We start from the raw sequence: 20,869 nt of genomic DNA, 5'->3' as shown, positions 1-20,869 counted from the left end.
GGACACACGCCTGGAGCTTCAAGTGGGAGCCTCAGACTCCGAGACCACCTAGCCAACGCTTGTCGGGGCAAGACCGGCCCTGTGCAGAGCCCGCAATCCACGCTCTGGAAGAGGAGCTTTCAAGTCTAGAATGACACTCAGGCCACGCCTGCTGGGAGAGGAGCGGAAATCAGCCCGAGGGCAGAGAGCTCGTGACTGCTGAAGCAGAGTTGATCTAGAGAGTGCAAGGCACTTTTTCTGGAAGAATCGGGGAGCGATCAGTGGACAGCAGGGGTGAAGCAAAGAACCCTGGAGGATCAGAGAGAGTTCCTCCAGCAAAACTCATCCAAGGGCTTCAAACCCAGTATTTACAAGCCCACCACCCTAACTCGGTGGAAAACCGGCTGTAGGTCCCGGGTGCAGCTACCCGGCGGCCGCTTCTAATACCCGGAGCGCGAGAATCCAGCGCACCGGGAGCGGCAGGCGCCGGCCCCGACAGGCGCAGTGCGCACGCGCAGGGGGGTGGGCCGCCAGGTCGGCCGGAGCGGTGACGAGCCCGGAAGCGCCGGCGCGCGCCCAGCGGTGCTTCAACTAGTTTGGTTCGGTGTCCTCGAGACTCCAGCTCCCTCGGAGAGAACTCTCGGCCGCAGCCGCCCGCTCGCCGCTACCGCCGCGATGTCCAGCAACAGTTTCGCCTACAACGAGCAGTCGGGAGGAGGGGAGGCGGCGGAGCTGGGCCAGGAGGCCACCTCGACCATCTCTTCCTCGGGCGCCTTTGGCCTCTTCAGCAGTGATTGGAAGAAGTGAGGACCCGGGCTCGGGGTGCGGGGACCCTGCGGGGACGCCCGGCTGCTCTGGTGGGTGGGTGGGGTGGCCCCGCGGGGTTCAGGGCTTTTTAGGGGGACATCGGGGGCGTGAAAGGCGGCGCTGGTGGTTTTCAAACTTTAGTCGGGGAGGAAAAGAGAACCAGTTGGTGAGCTCAGGTCCCACTTCCCAAACCGTTGACTGCGTTGATCTGGGCTGGGCACAGGACTTTTGAATTTTGAACTTCGAGTGAATTGAAGGTCTCTGGGGTCAGACCTCGAGGAAGTCACTTATTTAAGGTGAAGAGAGTATTTGGGGAGATGGGATTGGGTGTGGGAATGCTGCTGCCTTTTGGACCCTGCTATATAGGGATTAAGCGGTGGTTTGAGGTTCTGAATGAATGACAAACTGCTTTTTGCCACCTTTGGCGGTTTAACTTGATCTTTGCCCAAGGGTACTACCTCCCCGCCCCGCCCCCTAAAACATTGAGATAATATTTAAATGGAATGTCGTTGTGAATCGGTCCTAATTCACAAATAGTGTGAGTTTAAAAAATAAATAATAACCATTGTAGACTTATTTTTGTAAGAAGGTAATAGTTCATGTCAGATACCACCCAGAATTGAAAACCTCCTTAGCGGCTTGATTTTTAGTTTAATTTTTATGTTTTGGCGGGGCGGAATTGGGCTGCGTATAAATGTACAGAATTATGACAACTTTGTTTAATTCTTAGTCCCCCTTTGTTTAATAGTCTTTTTTACTGACAAAGTTTCACTATGTAGAGCCAGCTGGCCTGGAAGTTTGAGGAATCCACCTGCCTCTGCCTCCCCAGTGTATGCAGCACCATGCCAGCCCACCCTTGTCTTATTTTTGATCTCTTTATTGTTACACAAAGTGGTGAAACATAATAGACTATCACTAGATTGTGTCAACGTAAGGCAGAGTAATTGGGCTGAGAGTTTTGCAGGGGTTAGGAGGGTGTAATTTAAGAATTTGGGGGAAGGTGGTTCAAGGCAGTCTTGTTCTGTTAGCTTAGGCTGGTCTCAAACTGAAACTGGCCATCTTCCTGCCTCTTCCTCACTGGTGCTGAAATTGTGGGTGTGAACTGTCAATACCAATTTTATAATTCAAAATTTGAAACAATTGGGTAGACTACAAAGTGCTAGTAGCTGAAATTGAGATTACGTTTTGACTCTATTGACTGAGATCTTGTAGATAGCATATTATTTATCTTTGTGTTCATTATTTCCAGGATAGGAAAGTTTAAAAAATAGTGGATCTCATCTGTCATTGTGTGCCTTTAGGTGACTGACTGAGCCAACAAGGAACTTATTCTAACTCCATATTTTTCTCAGCAAAGTGTTTTGGTTATTGAATTTGCATGTGACTTGTATACAGGTAATCTACTTTTCTGATTTGAGAGCATCTCGGTTTTTTTTTTTTCCCATCTTTTCTTTTAGATTATATAAAGTTTGGGCCTGGCCTGGGAAGAACATATGGTTCTACAGTGTAGTTGACGTTAGAGTTGAACTCAAAAGCGTTAACACTGAGTGCTGTGCACTTGAGTACTCATAGATACCATGGTCAGCGTGTGTCTGCTGGGGTCTTGCCTAGAGGCAGCTGCATCCCCAGCCCGCCGTCCTTAGTGGACGGTTGGTTACCAGGTACTTCTCTTGTTCCACTTGAAGGGTGAAGAACTTGTAGTTCAGTGGTTCATTTGTCCAAGGGCACACAGCTGTCTGAATTTGAAACCCGACATTCCAACCTCAGTTTCTTCTCTCATGTGTTTGGATATGCTGTTGTTTTTATTAGGGAATTCATATAGCTCACCAGAAGTTGAAAACTTTGAAAAGTTCGGAGTCTTAGACACAATGTGACCTTGAAACTGTCAGACTTGTGGCACTTTGGCTGCTGAGCTGCAGTCTAGTGGAGTTAGCAGAAACAACAGGCTTCTGTTTTTCAAGCAGCCACTTAATCTCTCCTGAGTTCTCCTTTAAAAGAAAAGTGTCTTTTGAGACAAGATCTCACTATGAAGCCCAGCCTGCCCTCAAACTTGTAATCCTTCTGCCTTAGATTCTTGAGTGCTTGGATTTACAGGTGCGGCCACCACACCCGTTTTCATTAGATCTGCTTTTCATTAGATCACTTTGAAATCGCTTCTTGTGTTTTTGTTTTTAACTCTAAAATCATCTTAGGTCTTTCTCTTTGGCATTTGTAAGGACGACCGCTTTTTGTAGTGTCACCAAGTATAATTTTTTTTTCTGAGGCAGGGTTTCTCTGTGTAATATATGCAATAGCCCAAGTTGTCCTGGAACTCCCTCTGTCTACCATGCTGGCCTCTAACTCATAGAGATCCACCTGCCTCTGCCTCCCAAGTGCTGGGATTAAAGGCGTGAGTAACCACCGCCTGGTTAATTTTTAATTTTTTACTATTTAGTTATATGTCTCATTGTGTGGGTTTGTGTAGTTCCCATGGAGGCCAAAAGAAGGCATTAGATCTCTGGAACAGGTTGTTGGGAGCTACCTAATGTGCTGAAAATCAAACTTGGGTCTTCGCAAGCTCAGCATGTGCTCTTAGCCACTGAGCTGTCTCGCTAGTCTAGAATCATCAATTAAAACAAGAGTTGCTGTGCTGCGTACCTCTCCCTTGTCCTTCACATGCACACACACCCACACATGCACATGAATTGCTATCTTCTGAACCATGGGATTGAGTTGTTTAAATCACACCCTTTACCCTTAAAACTTTAGTGTATGTTTTTGGTAATAAAAGCAGTCCCTTATGCAATCGTAATTACGAACACGACCAAGAAGTTTGATATTGATACAGGACAGTGTACAGTCCAGCTTGCCTTTTTCTTTTTTCTTAGGATGTTTTTCATCAGGATGGGATCTAGTCTGGTATCATACAGCATTTCATGTAGTGATCATATCCCTCTAGTCTCCCTTTCTTCATCTCACAGACTCCTTGACAGTTAATTATTTTATAGCATACTAATCAGCAGGGAGTCGCTGGTGTTCTTCATCTCCAGGTTTGGGTATACAGCCCTGTAGAGCATTGCCATAGGTAATATGCCTCCCAGCTGTTAGGACTAGAGACACAGGACACCATCATCTTCCTGACTTTCCCAGTGCAGGACTTTTCTGGTGTTTTGACTATATCATTACATTTTTATCCATCCCCCCAATCTGTTTGTGGGGAGGAAGATACCGCGAGACCACGTAGAGAGCTTTTTCATCAAGTCTTCAGCACTCAGATGCGAATCTTATATTTTAAGGACTCGTTTTGTTTTTATTTACATGTCTGTGAGTATGTGTGTGTGTGTCTTTGTGAGTATGTGCATTTAAGTGTAGGTGATGAAGGAGGCAGAAGAAGGCATCGGGTACCCTGGGATTGGCGTTCAACATGGTTGTGCACCATCTCTTCTGGATGCTGGGAAACACGCTCAGGTGTGCCCACACCGCTGAACTATGCCTAGTCTAAGACGGCAGTCTTCTGAACCCGGCTCTACTGCTGTGGCTGTGACTAGGCGTGCGTCTCCACCGTGTCCACTGCAGTGCGCCCTCGTGTCCATGTTCTTTAGTCCTTCACAGGTGGGCGTGCGTCTCCTCCCCGTGTCCATGTTCTTTAGTCCTTCACAGGTGGGCGTGCGTCTCCTCCCGTGTCCACTGCGATGTGCTCTCGTGTCCTGTGTCGTGGGACAGTCTTTCATAGTCTGTTTCAAAGGTGTCTCATCTCCTCTAACTCAGTTAACAGTCAACTTTTGTTTTCAGAATTTTATTTGTAATTTTTTTAACCCATCTCACTCTTTGAACAAAAGCAGAATTGGAGGATCATAGTTTTAGGAAAGCAGATCCTCAGCACAGTTGTTTAGTTAGTTATGCTAGTGTGTTAGTTTATTGGCCTTGAGGTTTTTCATTTCCTCACTTTTAAATGTAAAGAACTAACTTATTTCTCCCTTTCTTTGCAATTGTCTATACTTTCGTTGCTTTTAGCTTTTTTCTAAGTTATTTTTCTTTATCTTAAAAAAAGAGAGAACCGGTGTCACTGTGTGGGCAAGCTTGAAGTCTCTTTTGATTAAGCGTCACTCAGTGTCACAGACACTTCCTGTTGCCTTTTGATCAAGATGTAGCCAGCACCATGTCTGCCTCCATGCTGCCATTCCCCCACCATGATAATTATGGACCGAACCCCTGAAACTGTAAGCGAGTCACCCCGATTAAATGTTTTCCTTTATAAGAAAAAAAAAAAAAGAGAGAACCTTCCTTTATCGTAGTTCATTTGGGTGTGTGTGTAAATAAAGAATTTCACATTTCTTTCTGGCTTAAGTAGTTAATTGCAAAGTAATTGCTAGGTGACTCAGGTAAGACTAGTCAATTTTCTGATTTTTCTTCTGAATTTTTAAGTATCTTTTATGTATTTCACTAAATTAAAGGCATTTAAAATTTTTATCATGTAGCAATTGTTTGTATTTATGATATTCATTGTAGTATTTCCACATGTGTGTACATTACATACTGATTATACCAGGGTAAATTAGTAATTCTGGCTCCTTATTTCTTTGTTCAGAGCCTTTGGCTCCTCACTTCTAGCTTTCTTACACGCCGAAGTAGATCATGAGAACTCTTATTGGCACACTGTTTCATTGGTGTATGGAGACACCGTGACCATGGCAACTCTTATAAAAGGAAACATTTAATTGGGGGCTTGCATACAGTTTCAGAGGGTTAGTCCATGATCATCATGTGTAGACAGACAGGCAGGGAATGTAGCTGAGAGCTTTACATCCTGATGCACAGGCAGCAGGCAGAAGGAGCGAGGCTGGGCCTGTTGTGGGCTTTTGAAACCTCACAGCCCACTCCCAGAAGCCCATCTCCTCCAACAAGGTCACCCCTTCTCCAACAAGGCCACATCTGCTAATCTTTCCCAGACAGTCCCACTAACTGGGACCAAGCATTTGAACGCATGAGCCTGTGGGGCCGTTCTCATTCAGATCACCACAGGATACTAGAGCTGACTCCTTTTAGCTAACTAGTTGGGTTGTCATCCAGCTCCTCTCTTTTTCTTGTCAGTTGAGTAGAAAGAGCATGATTGTAAATGTGTGATGCTGGTAACACCAGAGCACAAGGTTCCCGAGTCTCCTCCCCTTAGCGTCACAGGAGACAGGACACTAGGTTTAAGGAAATGCTTTTCAGTAATAGTGTTTCTTGTTCAACTTGGCTGATTTTCTCAAATTTCAGTTTCCTTATTTCTAGAAAGGGTATGATTAATCCTTGCCTGTTCTTGGAATTTTTTCCCCTTCCTTCCTTCCTTCCTTCCTTCCTTCCTTCCTTCCTTCCTTCCTTCCTTCCTTCCTTCCTTTTTCTTTCTTGGATTTTTTTCCTGTCTGTCCTTCCTTCCTCTTTTTTTTTCTTTTTGGTCTTTCAAGACAGGGTTTGTCTGCCTGGAACTAGCTCTGTAGACCAGACTGGCCTCAGACTCACAGAGATCCTCCTGCTTTTGTCTCTGGAGTGCTGGGCTTAAAGGCGTGTGCCACCACCGCCCCGGTTCTGGGAGTTTTCTGTGAGACAGTGTATTTGAAAGAAAACTTTCATCTCCTTCCTCCTCTTCTCTCCTCATTCCTCCCTCTTCCTTCTTTCCCTCCCCTATCCCTTCCTCCTCTTCCTTTTTATCTGTCCGTCCGTCTATTTATTAATTTTGAAGTAGGATTAGCCCCAAGCTCAAAGCAGCCCTTTTTCCTCAGCCCCCTTAGTGCTGAGATTACAAGCACGAGCCATCATGCCCAGATTATTTCTAAACTGGAATCTACACTAACGTAAGAAGCTTGGTGAGAACCTCACTGAAGTGCTCATGTTGGATCATAGGTCTGAGGAGACTTTTGCTACCTGGATGGAAGCGAGAGTTGTGTAGACCAGGAATGTAGAAACCAGGAGAGCTGTAGGAAAAGGTCCCTGTTCAGATGAGAGCCAATTGGACCTCAGGTTCTGGGCTGCCGTTAGGAAAGCGCGGGGCTGGTTGAACCACCCAGGGAGGGTTTGCTAGACAATGGGCTGTGTGGCTGAAACCCATGCAGGGCTGATTGAATCAGGAGAGGGACTAGAAGGAAGGCTGCAGAGGCCCTTGCATTTAGTAAAGATTAACAGCCAGGAGTTAAGCAGTCCATCTCCTACTGAGCTGCACTGGAAGGGGACAGTCTAAACCCTCTGCTGACATTGGAGTGGAGTACTTTAGATCCACAGAGCAGGTTTAGAGACACTAAAGGACTGGCTACATGCTTTCCTGACATGGGTGTATTACATTAGTGTGTTTTCATCGTATTATCAGCTTTATAGAACCTACTTTGGACATTCCTTTGTCCCTCCAGTCTTTAGTCCCAGGGCTTCTCACTGCTGCTGAGTGGAGTCACACATAGCTGGTTTGTATGAAGTTGTCGCAGGCCCAGCTGTACATCTGCCACTTGTCCTGTCTTTCTAGAAGGCAGTAGATAGTCACCAAATGAGATGTCTGTTTGGAGGAGGGCCTTAAAAATGTTTTTCAAAATAAGCCAGTTCTAGGTGTCAGTACTTCTCTAATAGTAAACGATGATTTTGACATAACCGAAAAGGCATCACTGTATCACAATATGAGCCCGTAAATGTGTTTATGCGATTGTTTCATTTCCATTCATAGTTTATTGTGATCTGTATGTATCATGTTTTTAGTTCTTATTAAATGCTTCTGTATGGTTCCAGTAGTAAGAGCTTAGTCTTCTTTCTTCTTACTCTGGTATTTCTAATGGATGTGTTTTTCATTGTTCAGTAATTCTGTGTGCTTAAGATTCTGGAAACTCAGTGGATATTTGTTGCACATTTCCTAGAGCAGTGGTTCTCACCTTCCTAATGCTACCACCCTTCAATACAGTTCCTCATGTTGTGGTGACTCCAACCATAAAATCATTTTTGTTGCAAAATTTATAATTGTAATTTTGCTACTGTTATGAATCATAATGTAAATATTTGATATGCAGGATCTCTGATGTGACCCTTGTGAAAGGGTCATTTGACCTCCAGAGGGATTGCGACCCACATGTTGAGAAACACTGACCTAGAGACTGTACACATTATAATATTAAATGGCATAATTTATGTGAAGTGGATCAGGAAGGTATCTTTTTTGGTTCTTAATTTTGCCCGACAGGCACTTTCAGATCCTTTTACTCTGTTCGGGGATTCAGATTAAACAAACTCCTACTGTTTAATTGTGCTGTTCAGAAGTGAAGGCTTGGGGAGAGTTAGGAGCGCTTGCTGCTCTTACAGAGAACTGCAGTTCAGTGCCCAGTACCCACCTGGCCGTTCCCAACTGTCTGCAACTCCACCTCCAGCTATTTGACATCCCTTTGACTAATTGGGGCACTTGCACATATGTGCGCGCGCGCGCGCACACACACACACACACACACACACACACACACACACACACACACACACACACGGAGAGAGAGGAGACAGACAGAGTGGCTGGGGATGTTGCACCCATGGTTTGATCCCTGCACCCTAAAAGGAGAGGGTAATGGGTAATGCAACTCCTCCTATGGTCTGGTCTTGCTACAGTATCACCTGAAGTTAATTGTGTATTGTTTCAGGATAGCCCTTCTCTTCATGACATTGCTTTTGTCTTGGCTGTGTTAGGTTTACTTAACTTGGAATTGTCATGTCAATCAAGATTTTTAAGACTCATACTTTTCAAAGGCATATTTTATTACAAACTTGGGATTATTCCGTATATATTCCCTTGTGTTTGTCTTGGTGCTGTGATTTGACCCAGGGTCTTGTACATGTTAAGCTTGTGGTCTGCCATGAGTTAAACTCCCAGCTCACGGTGTTTCTGCTGTAGACTGTAGTCATTTGTCTCCTGACAGTAATATGGGCATATACTTACCTTTAAATTGTGTTGAATCCTCACCTTTCCTGTGTGATGTAGCTATCGAATGGCACTTATTAATATAATTTAATTCTTCAAATATATTCTGAACTAAATGTGAGGAATAAAAATTTGATGAAACATGCCTGTAAGCAGGTCCTACTTTCTGAAGCATCCCCTCTTGTTCTGTTTCACCTAGCTCATTCTTGGTGGAGAATCAGCCCTGACTTAACAGAGCTCAGCCAGGGAGCTGTTCACCCCTATATCAATAGGACCCTTTAGGATCACCAACACTGCTGAAAGTCCAGATCCTTACATTTCTGGCTTGTCAGATTATGGGCTGTGAGATAGTGTTGTCTGAGAAACTTAGAGCTTGTCGGATTATAAACTGTGAGATGGTGTTGTCTCAGGAACACTTGGAACTTTGAGCATCTTTTGATACTCGGAAGGAATGTGCTTAAACATTAGCAACAACAAAAAGCAGACAGATGGTTCCCTGGAATGTTCTTTTTAAAAAACCCTACGCTAAAGTTACACTCCCAGAATGACAAATGTGTCGTAGTAAAATCATATGACAGCATCGCGCTGGTGTTTATAAATGAGCCGCTGACAAAAACAAATTGTCCCCAGTCCAAATGGAAAATTTAAAGTGAAGAGCCCCAAGTAGAGTAATCAGAGAGGAAATGATTTCCTGTATTTCATATTATGAACAGTGCTGGTTGTATTTAGGGAAGACATTTAGCATATCAGCCGCAGCAAGTTCACAGATCCACACAAACAGTTTGTAGCGAATGTCTGCTCAATGATGGGCTGAGTGCTTGTATTGTGATAGATCAGTGTCTAGAGTGGGTTGGCATGGAGGCGAAACAAGGGGAGACTGTAAGTGAGGCTGGTTCCAAAGCCATGGTGTGCAGACACCATCATCTTTACTCTTGGCCTTGGTTAAGAATATGGTCTTGAAGAAGGGGAAGAAATTGGTTCAACATGAGGGCAGAATGGCGGCAAGGAGTGGAGTGCAGGGCGGGGCCAGATTGTACCGGGCTCCAGAATAAGGGTTTGAAGTTTATTATGCCAAATCCACTGGGGAGTTTTAAGCAGAGTGTGTATTTAGAATGGCTAACTGTTCAGTGTCAGTTGTGTGACAGATGTATGTCATGGTGGCCCACAAGTGACTCAGTTTCCATCTGGAGTCTGTTCTGACTTAGAAGTCATTTGAGTTCAAGCTTGCTTGTTGCAGTCTTCTTGAGAGCTGTGAGAAAGTTCTGGTGAAGCCCGTGGGAAGAACACATTATCTATTAGGACACAGGCTGGTGAAGGCATCCTGAGGCTCGTCCAGTTAGACTAAGAAACTGCGCGCTGCTAGCAGGACTCACAGGATAGATGGCGAGCCTGCCTGTGCTTTCTCCCTAGGACAGTGCAGGGAGGTGGCTTACTGACTGCACTGCTCTTTGTTCTGCCTTCTGCCTTTAATCTGTATATAAGCAAGCTCTGAAATAAACTTAGGGCTGGTTGGTATTTAACCAACAGACTTACCGAATTTATTCTGTGTTTTCTGTCTCAATTTCTTTTATCTGCCATTTCCTTGAACCTCCTATGGTACCTCCAGCTACCATAGCTGACTGTGGTGGAGCAGACTCTGGCATATTTCAATAACTAATAAATTTTACAAGTAATTTTTGATTCAGTACATAGGAATGCTAGGTATTGCTCTTTAAAATATTCTCCTTCCCTTTCTCCCTCTCTTCGTCATTCCATGTTGGAATCAGTGGACAGCTTTTGGGAATTGGTTCTCTTCTTTCCCTCATGGCTTCCAGGGATGGCACTCAGATTGGCAGGCTTGGGGCAAATGTCTTCACCCTCTGAGCCATCTCTGGCTCCAGGCACTGTTGTTAATACCGAGGAGGAAGCCGTGAATAAGCGACTGCCCTAGACTTTATTCTTCTAGCTGGAGAAGATGTGCACTAAGCAAGTCACCGCGAGATCATCTATGGTAAAGAATGCAGTAGAAGGAGTGAAGGATAGTTCAGAGTGAGGGGCTGGAGTGTCCAGTGCAGAGCCAGGAGAAAGTCCAGGAGCACACGCACGAAGAAGCTGAGGAAGCAGCATGTGGTGTCTGCTATCCACAAGGCGTAACAATTGCTTAGGCATCAAGGCAGGAGAATTTCTGACCCGTGTGAAGATCAAGTGAGAGGCCAGCATGGCTGGAGTAAGCACAGAAGGAACAGTAAATAAATTAGTAGAAGATGAGATAAGAAGAGGTAAAAGTTGGGGTGCAGGATGAAGGCCAGCTTTCAAAGGGCCTTGTAAAGACTTGGATTTTTACCCTGAAAGAGAAGGAATGCCATCGAGGGTTTTGAGGAAAGGAATGGGATGGCCCTGTTTATTTTTATTTTTATTTTTTTTTTTAATGTAGCAGTCCTGGTTGTCCTGGAACTCACTTTGTAGACCATGCTGGCCCCAAACTCACAGAGATCCACCTGTCTCTGCCTCCTAAGTGCCTAAGTGCTGGGATTAAAGGTGTGCGCCACCACTGCCCTGCTCCTGTTTATCTTTTAAAAGACCTTAAAGACTCCTAAACCAGCTGTCATTTAGAGGTCTGAGATGGGAGATCAGCAAAGAGATATGTAATATCCCACAACATCGACCACATGTTGATGGAGTTGCTGATGCTTTAGCTACAATAAATGTGTAAGAAAAAGATACAGCAGGGATGGACCTGAGCTCTTTTGTCTGCGCAGTGGAAGTTTAGAATTGCTCTTGAATACAATGAAGGAGCCTATATAAAGACAACAAGCAGACAGACAAAACCCAGCTCTGAGGGACTAGGGACTTCTGTATGTTAAGATTGAGTTATATTGTGTTAGGAATGGAAGTAGAGGTAGGAAATAGGCAGCTGGAGCTGTAAGTCTGGATCTGGAGCATAAGGGAGAAATGAGGCTAGAGAAAAGGGAAGTGCCACAGGGTTGGGTAGAGAATGGGTAGGAAAAGAAAAAGCTGGCATACTAAGTGCTGGGCATTTTTGGGGTCATGGGGTCAGATCATAAAGACAGGTTGAGGAAAGTGACCACTGAGAGGTGAATTTGAGTTTGTTGGTGTGGAGAACTTAGGTAATCTTGACCAATATTTTAGGTGTAGTCACAGGTCTGAGTGGACTTGAGAAAGATGAGAAATTGTAGTTAATGTGTATTCTAGGACAGGGAGCAAAAAAAAAACGCAGTGCCTGGAGAGACAGGTCATGTCAAGGGATGTTATGTAAGATGGCAGCAGCTGTTACTGTGCTTGTTTGTCAAACCGGCTGATGGAGAGGGAAAAAGCACCAATGGGATAGAAGGAGAACTATAGGAGTAATGCCCTTTCTTCATAGGACACCTAGGAGATGGACAGCAGCTCTGAAATAAGCCCCACCCGGATGCCCAGAAACGATCAGTTAACTCCTAGAGGCTTGGATTCCTCTTCCAGGATGGGACTTGGTTTTGAGAAATATGGTTTTTAGATAGTGGACACGCACAAGCACTCACATGACAGAGTAAACAACTGTGGCATGCAAATAAGAATACACACACACACACACACACACACACACACACACACACATTGAGACCTTATTAATGATAACAGAATTACCTAAGAAAGAATGAGTGTTAACGATTGTTAGATGGGAGGTCTTGCGAAGACTTTGCTCATATACCTGTCAGTAGCTGGCAGAGGGAACCAAATAGACATAGCTTCAAAGCTGTGCTGCTTGTTATGGCTGCTAGCCAAATGGAATTATTTAACTGTAATTGAAATAAAAGACTCAGTTTCTCATTCCCGCTGGAATGAGACTGTAGGACTCTGACTAGCGGTTACCACATTGGGTAGTGGTACAGTACAGGTGTTTTTTTATGACAGAACATCCAAGGGGTACTACTGGTTTATGGGCAGTGATTTAGACCTCGTTGGGGAGCATGAAAAAGTTCAGTTTGAGCAGAGCCCAGAGCTGGGAGGAACGAAGGATTGGTGAGAAGGATGAGGTAGCCAGCGCCTGTCTCACTGATCCTGTGGCACTCTATGCTGAGTGTTGGACCTTATCATGACAGTTTGCACAGTAAGGAGCTGGCAAAGAATTCTAAGTAGAGGAGTGATTAATTTAATGATATTTATTTTAGAGATGTTGGGTACTGAATTGGCCCAGCATAGTGGATATGATGTTTGAGCAAGCCTGGAGTGAGGTAGGAAGGTGTTGAGTTCTGTTTTGGATCTCATGAGTTTCAGCTGATAGATGAGCATTCTTTAGGCCGTCAGCTTGGTAGATGTAGTCTCGCACCCAGGCTGGTGATTGACATTTGCTAGTTACCATTTGAAATGATGCTGGACACCACTGAGTGACCAGCGTGTGGTATGTGAAAAGGCCAGTGTAGACTCTTAGTGAAGCCAACATTAGGGAGTAAAGAGGATTGGTGCTCACTTGGAAGACCAAGAACAGAGAATTCAGTCTGGAGAAGCTGTGGTGGTTGATTCTACACAGACAATTAATACATTGTGTTTAAGATTTAGTACAGAGGCCAAACCTGTAAGAAAAGATCACAACAAGTACATGGCTTCTGGTGAGCTTTTGAGTTAGGAAGGCCTGTTCCTCAGGCAAGCCCACTCTGCAGCTAGTCTGCCTGTGTGAAAGCTGGTTGCTGACAGAGTGGTTAATGTACCTGGCAGGCTGCTTACCACTCTTGGCCCCTGGATTCCTTGGGTATGAAGTAGGGATGAGGGTAGCACTCCATTATGAACTGATATAGACTGTAACTCATTCAACATAAACTGCTAGTATTTACTAATAGCTGTAAGTAGGTGATAGTAGTCAATACCATAGCGCTCCCAGTTTTGTGTTGTCCATTTCTGCTCCAGATCTTGGAGCCAACTCTCCCAAGGGTAGAATTCAGTATTGTAAGAACACACGTAATGCAACTCCATAGCTTGTCCAGCTTGAAAGTGTCCCCACGTGAACATATTTTTTCAAGGGCTTCAGGGCCGAGCTTATCTCAGTAGAGATTGGGTATCTATCACTCCAGTTCCCTACACAGAAGGCTGATCCAACACATCAGATGGGAAACTTTCCTTCAGTGGCCTTGGAAACATGTTTGCTTTAAAAAAAGAGTTTTTAAATTAATCTGGCTTTGAATTGGCATATCTTACTAACACAGTTGTAGAAAACTTACATTTACTCTCATGTAGTTCATGAATTTCTTGGAGGAAAAGTGAGTACTGATACTCAGACTTGATGCATCAACTGACTGCTTGGCAAGTCTGTGTTTATGCCCATCTGCTACTGTGGCACCATGCCCATCATCGTGGTGGCATGCCAGTAGCAGTGAGGCATGTGAGCCAACAAAGATGAATTGTTTGGATGGAATACACTATTCTGTAATACTAATTAATTGTGAGCTGATGAATCTACATGAACTAATGTTAACCAAATACAGCCCAAGTATATCAGTAAAAATAAAATGTATTTTGACTTATGCAGGAGTATATCACAGACATCTCAGACTGCCGTTGAGAATAATTACAATCAGTGTTTACTATGGTTCCAGTAATCAGTTTTCTTTATGTTAAATTTAGAGTTTAAAAGAAAAAAAAGTAAAGTTTTTTTCTTATGGTAGAATGTGATTAGCAAGGAAATCATGTAACACTCTTAATTACAGAGTTTGTACTTCCTACATGGTTCTTTACAGGATTGGGTTTGAAAATGTTTTGTTTATCTGTGCTTCACCAATCCCAATTGTATGATGGTGTACTAATGGAGGCTTAGTGAGGACCAAGCTGGCTCGAACTCACAGAGATCCGCCTGCCTCTGCCTCCTGAGTGCTGGGATTAAAGGCGTGTGCCACCACCACCTGGCCTGTCTGGTTTCTTTATTGGTTATGTGGGAATAATGCCATCCACATATACTTCATCTTGACTTTGTCTCTCTGAATATGACAACAGAATACAGTGGTAAGTTACAGAAAACACTGGGACTGAGTTAAGTGGGTGTTATAAACACGTGGTGTATAACTTCCATTCACATACAGCCATAGTTAACCACAATGAAAACTTCTTATCTATTTTTTCAGAAGAAAAAAAATCAAAGGGTCTTATGCAGACAGACAGCGTTCTTTCTATATCTTCCTTTTTTTGTAATATGTTCTGGAGATAGCACTGTGTTCCTTGAAGTTAATCACTCATTTGATTGATTTCACTTTTGCCAGGGATGAGCACTTCTGCAGTATACACTTCTGCATACACACTTGTGAGAGGTTAGCTGCTTATTGGAAACTTTTTTGTTTCTGTTTTTGTTTGAGACAGGGTTTCTCTGTGTTAACAATCCTGGCTCTCCTAGAGCTTGCTTTGTAGACCAGGCTGACCTCGAATTCAGAGTTGACCTGCTTCTACCTGCCAAATGCTGGGATTAAAGGATTGTGGTACCATGCCTGGTTATAGAAAAATTTTTTAGTGATAGAATTTTAAGTCAAAGTTTATTGAATATTAAATTATTTTGCTGCGTTAGCTTCCAGGTGGGTTATACCAAGTTCCCCCACAACTAACAATGGTTATTTTTTCACATCAGTGTCAATACTGCTGTCATCAAATTAGATATGTAGTGTTTCAGTACTAGAATTATATGTTCCCATGTTGAATAATCTAGCTCTTTAAATAATTCCATTATCTATTATCTCCTACTATTATATAATAGCTTCTGAAGTGTGCTGTCATTGTTAGGTAAGGCCTGCCCCTCTCAGTAACTCTTATGCAGACATAGCCATGTTTGATTATTTATGCATTCTCTATGGCTGTTTCATGCTGCAGTAGAGATGGGTATTTCATCAGAGATAGTGTGGCTGTTAAAGGCTAGAATAGTTATTATCTGTCCCTTTATAGAGGTTTGCAGACCCCTGTCTTAATGGGTTTAATTTTTGAATGCTTTAACTACTGGTTTCTCATTGTTTTCAGCCATTTGGCTGTTACACTTGGTATGATATTATCTTCTCCCCCTTTCCTAAAGTTTTTTAAAATATGTGACTTCAAGTGTTTTCCAGTTTGGAACAACTTCTTCAGATATTGTTGTATTTTGATTTCTCATCCTTGCTTTTGCCTCTAATTAGAGCTGCTAGGTGTTTTGACGTCATAGCACACAAGGCACAGAACAGCTGTTTCCGGTCCTTGTCTCTGAGCTTTAGTTTTCGTGTTTTGCTGGGCTCTGCCTCCAGTTCTTAGTCTGGTGTGAAAACTACCCAGAGGGCTTTTACATCAGATCCTGTATTTCTCAGTTCTGAATATCCTTTGATTATCTGTCTTTATTGTACCATCTATTTGTCCATCTTTCTCTTGTGATTTGTGACCATGTTTAGTTATTTTAAGATTTCTGTCTGGTGACTCTAGTCATGGACTTGTGTCTACATTTGTTCTTTTCCTTCCTTCTCTCTCCTCACCGTTTAGTTTCCGCCATTTGTCCCTCTGTCCCCATCTCAAGTTTTGATGATTTTGGGTATTTAGAATAAAACCTTTGGTGAATCTGAGGAAATTCCAACCCAAGGAGGTTGTGAATTCTTTCGGCAGATCTGCTGTTCCACACTGCCTTCAGGCCAGCCGAGGCTCTGAACCGCATCTCTCCAGGCTTTGTGCACCCCTCCTCTGTCTGCCTCTACCTCTAGTGCCGTCCTGTCTGTGGCTCGGCCATAATTTGAAGAGCCCAGCAGGGTACTGGAGCCTCTTCTCATGTATTTACCTTCCCAGTTACATTTTCTGCCTGGTTTCTTACAATCTTGTCCCTTGAAAACATACCAGCTCCTTGAAGGGAGTGTGCAGACAGCTTTTGTGTTCCTTTTGGGTGGTTCCATCCTGTCTGATTTGCCCTTCAAGGTCCAGTCACTCTTGTGACTGGATTTCAGTCTTTGTAACCTGAGTCACAGTTGGTCTGTGCTTCCTGGGGAAGCTGACCAGTGCGAAGGGAGAGTCATATTTTGTTCTTCTCATGAGGATAGTGGCCTCTGAGTCCTGCTGTGTATGTCCCCTGTGTGTGCACCTGCCTGTGGCTTTAAAAATAGCAGCTTCCTGTAGCCATGTACAAGGTGGTTTCATGACAGGAACTGGAAGTCTTTTTACTATGTAAGTCCCCATGTTTAGAACATAGCAGCCAGAAGGGCCCTGCTAAATAGATTAGATTATAATTCTATTTTGAAAAACACTCATTGCTCAGTGGTTTTAAAAATCTCAGAGTAAGTGCCTGCTTTTAACTCAGGAGGCAGAGGCAGACAGATCTCTGTGAGTTTGAGGCCAGCCTGGTTTACAAGAGCTAGTTCCAGGACAGGCTCCAAAGCTACAGAGAAACCCTGTCTTGAAGAAAAACAAAAAGAAAACAAAACAAAAAACAAAATGAAAAATTCTCAGAGTAAACCCTGAAGCCTTTAGTATTGTGTCAGTGTCTTGAGCCTGACCGCGCCCAACCGCCTCCCCTGCCCTCTGCAGGCTGTCCTTTTGCTTTGTTTGCTTCATGCATTGCCTTAGGTCTCACAGTTTGCTTCTCAGTGCATTTCTTTTTATTTATTAGTTCTCACAGTTGTAGCTGCAGTTTGTTGTTTTACATTTTTCATTTTTGTATGTTTTAAGTGAACAACACGTACCTAAAGCCGCACAAAGCTCTGAGGATCCAGAGGGTGTGTAGCAGAACCTGGTGCTGCCCCTTGGCTGTGGAGCACTGCGTCCTGCTGCAGCTGCCAGCCCTGCTGCAGCTCCATTGCCAGCCCTTGCTGCAGCTCCATTCACCCTTGCCTTCCTGTCGGGAGTTTCTCAAAGCCTTAGAAAATGTATCATCTGCTCACCCCCACTCTAAGATTTTGATACCTCCTATTGGGGCGCACCCCTGTCACTGTCCCTCAGCACTTTTGCTGCACCTTCCTGTTTAGATCTAAGGCTCAGGTGTTGCTGTTAGTGGTGCACATCTCTTAAACTGTTGTGAGGGAAGAGTGACTAGGTCACGATAACTAGTGTCCATTTCACAAAGCCTGGGGGAAATCTTTGAATACTTTGAACAGAGAGAAAATGCTTGAGCGCCAGTGAGTTGGTGCAAGCCTTCGCGGTGCAAGTCCAGTGATGTGAAAGTGTTCTTTGACCTCCACTGTGATGCGCATGCACCTGCCACAGAGAAAATAGGTGTGCTTACCCTGTGCTTACCACAGTGTTATGTGGTACTCCATAACGTGTACAGTGTTCATATCTCAAAAAAGTAGACCCGACACAGTGATACATGCTTGTAGTCCTAGCGCTAGGGAGGCAGAGGCACTAAGATCTGCAGTTCCAGGCCAGCCTGGCCTATGTGGATAGACTGCCTCAAAACTAGTCCTCTTAAATAAATAAAAGTAAAATTATTTGTGATAGCTAAAACCTAGATGAGTATTATTGAGAGAAGTTGTTGATAGGAAATGGATCTGTCATAGAAGGATTGCTTGATCTGGTCTAGTTGTTCTCAGTTGGCCTGATGCTGTGACCCTTTAATATAGTTCCACATGTTGTGGGGACCCCCAACCATAAAATTATTTTGGTTTCTACTTCATAACTGTAAATTTATTGCTGTTATGAGTTATAATGTAAATGTCATATGCAGATGGTCTTAGGTGACCCCTGTGAAAGGGTTTGTGGTGCACAGGCTGGGAATCTCTGACTTATCTGTGTTGAAGAGCACACTCACACAATGCCAGTTGCCATGCGGTCTCAGCTCCTGTGCAGTCCTAGACAAGACGAGGTCAGAGTGGTGGCAGCCTGTCAGGGTGCTGGAGACGGGTCAGGAGTGTGAGAGCCTGGCTGACTATGAAGGGCCGCGGGCACGCTTGGAGGAGGGACTGTATGTGGTTGATAGCCATCTCCGGACTTGGCACTTGGGTGCAGACTGAACAGAGTATCCTCTTAGAATTGGAGTGTAAGTCACACCACAGTGAAACTGACACCAATATTGTGTGGTCACTCTGTTCCCAAACTGCTGAAGAGCTTTTCTTTTAAAATTTTCAGTCTGTCATGGATGAATACGTCTGTAAAATTCAATAAAAATCAATTACTAGAAAAATAAAGTGGAAAAAAGCATGTAAAATACCGCCCCTGTTTTTATTAGATCCAATAAACATAAAATTATACTGTCAAATTACTCTTCCAAGTTTCCAAGTGTGTGTACTCTGAGTTTCTATGTGTGTCTTGGGCCAGGCTTTCTCAGACAATACTTTGAGTGGCACTAATGAGACCTGTTCCACATCATCTCAGTTTCCTCTTAATTTATATCGCCTTTGCCAGGAGCTGGGAGAGAAGGGTGGGGATTTCAGTAAGTTCTGGAGTTTAGATTAATGAGAAAGAAAGGCCATTAATACTCTCCAAAGGCACTTCCACCTCCCAGGGTGGTCTGCCTAACTGGTAGAACGTTGTTTTGGGACTGTATTCTGGTTTATTCTGGTTGTAGAGTACACACATACTTCCTGGTCAGTATAAGGTTTGCTTTGCTTTTCAGTGATGCATTTCCTGTTCCTTGAAAGTTATAGGTGTATTTTGTACTGAACGGGATGGGAAAAGTTATACCGTTTAACACCACAAGGTGTCACTTATGTTAAAATAAAGTTGGTTCTCCAGTACAGCAGGTTAGTACTAAGCCTTGGGTAGATAAAGAAGCCTGCATCGAAACAGACACAGCTTTTTAGCACAGAGCGATGCTGCTAATCCAACAGTATTTCAAATAGGTATCCTGAAATTTATAAACATTTCTTAATTTCTAAGAGCTCTGTAGTAACACAGCCTGCCGGTCAGTGTTGGGTGCACTGGTGACCTCGGTGCAGGAAGAGAAAGTACATTTGGAGAGTGAGCTGGCTGTGTCAGCCCTTCCTGTCCTTCCTGCTCTGGTGACAAGCAAAGGGAGTTGGGGGTGGATCTGTAATTATGCCCTCTGGGAGGTCCTTAGGACACTTGTCGGGCTGAAGCCGGTCCTGGGGATTTCCTTTCCCCTGGACCTCAGTTATTATTCTCTCCTGGGACAGCACCAAAGGATCCCTGTTTGCCGTGAAGACTGTCTTTTCTGTTAAACAAGAACCAAACATTTGGCATTAATATCTGGATCCTGTTTTCTAGTTTTTAGTTTGAGAGAATAGGTCAGCACCCAGGATGGCTGGAGAGAAGGCCTTGCCTGCCTGCCTGTAAGAGGGACAAGCCAGGCTTCCGTTAGGACCGCTCAGGGGGATGGCTGGGTGAGAGGTTGGTGGGTCCTAAAACTGATGTTTCATCCTTCCTCATTGTTCATTTCTCTCTGCAGGTAACACCGGGGGTGGGGGAGGAGAGTTCCAGAATATTCTCAGGGCAAAGGAAAGGGGAACAAGTAGGAGAACGGTTTTTCTTTTTTCTGGCATGTGGGTGTCTCATCATCCCCTCTTACTGTTTAGTTCCTATCTAATTCCATTTTTGTCAGTTTTCTTAACCTGCTTACAGTTTAAAGGTTTCTTTTAGGCTCGAGGCTTTTCACTTAGGTATGTTCCATTCTTTCAAATGGAAATGAGGACAAAGTGGAAGGACGCGGGTCCTTGAGCTGCCTTTACCCCCCCCCCTTCCTTCCTTCCTTCCTTCCTTCCTCTCCCAGCCTCCCATTTCCCTCCTTCCTTCCCCCCCCCCCCCACACTCTTTCATTGTTTGGAGTTTTCGAGATCCTGGGATGTATAAGATGGAGATTCTAAGTTTGCTACAGTGAATTTGCAGTATTTTCATAGTTAGCAGTTGTGTATCTTCGGAAATAGTTTTGTTCTTTTCAGTAGATTTATTTTATGTGCTTTCATGTCTCTCCAGCATGCATGTAGGTGTACCATACGTGAGCCTGATGTCCTCAGAGGTCAGAAAGTGGGGAGGTTAGGTCCCTTAGACCCGAAGTTACAGACTGTTCTGAGTCACTTTGTGAGTGCTGGGAATGGAATCCCTGTGCTATGGGAGAGCAGCAAATGCTCCTAACGGCAGAACCGGCAGAACCGTTTCTCCTGTCCCCAAACACTTATGTGGCTGTTTGTTTGTTTGGGGGGTTAACATGCCCCATAGTGTGCATATGGAGACCACCAGACAACCTTTGGGTTGTTGCCATCACCTTGTTGAGGCAGGGTCTTTGTTTGTACTGCTGTGCTATGGACTGCAGGATGGCTGGCCCACAAGCTTCTAGATGCC

At 44.2% G+C, this 20,869-nt stretch overlaps 1 protein-coding gene across 1 annotated transcript in view; it reads left to right on the top strand.

Annotated features, from left to right (window-relative positions):
* The first annotated feature begins 524 nt into the window (after positions 1 to 524).
* The window catches only part of Ap3b1 (adaptor related protein complex 3 subunit beta 1), a 201,626-nt gene continuing 181,281 nt past the window's right edge, over positions 525 to 20,869 (top strand). The window contains exon 1 of the mRNA XM_005356483.2: positions 525 to 782. Coding sequence (XP_005356540.1) covers positions 655 to 782 — 128 coding nt within the window. The 5' untranslated portion in view covers positions 525 to 654. The remainder of the gene's footprint in view (positions 783 to 20,869) is intronic.

The sequence above is a fragment of the Microtus ochrogaster genome, chromosome 19 (assembly GCF_000317375.1).
Source record: "Microtus ochrogaster isolate Prairie Vole_2 chromosome 19, MicOch1.0, whole genome shotgun sequence".
NCBI classification, from domain to species: domain Eukaryota; kingdom Metazoa; phylum Chordata; class Mammalia; order Rodentia; family Cricetidae; genus Microtus; species Microtus ochrogaster.
Note: the sequence above shows the minus strand (reverse complement) of the source record. Positions and strands in the feature narration are given on the sequence as shown.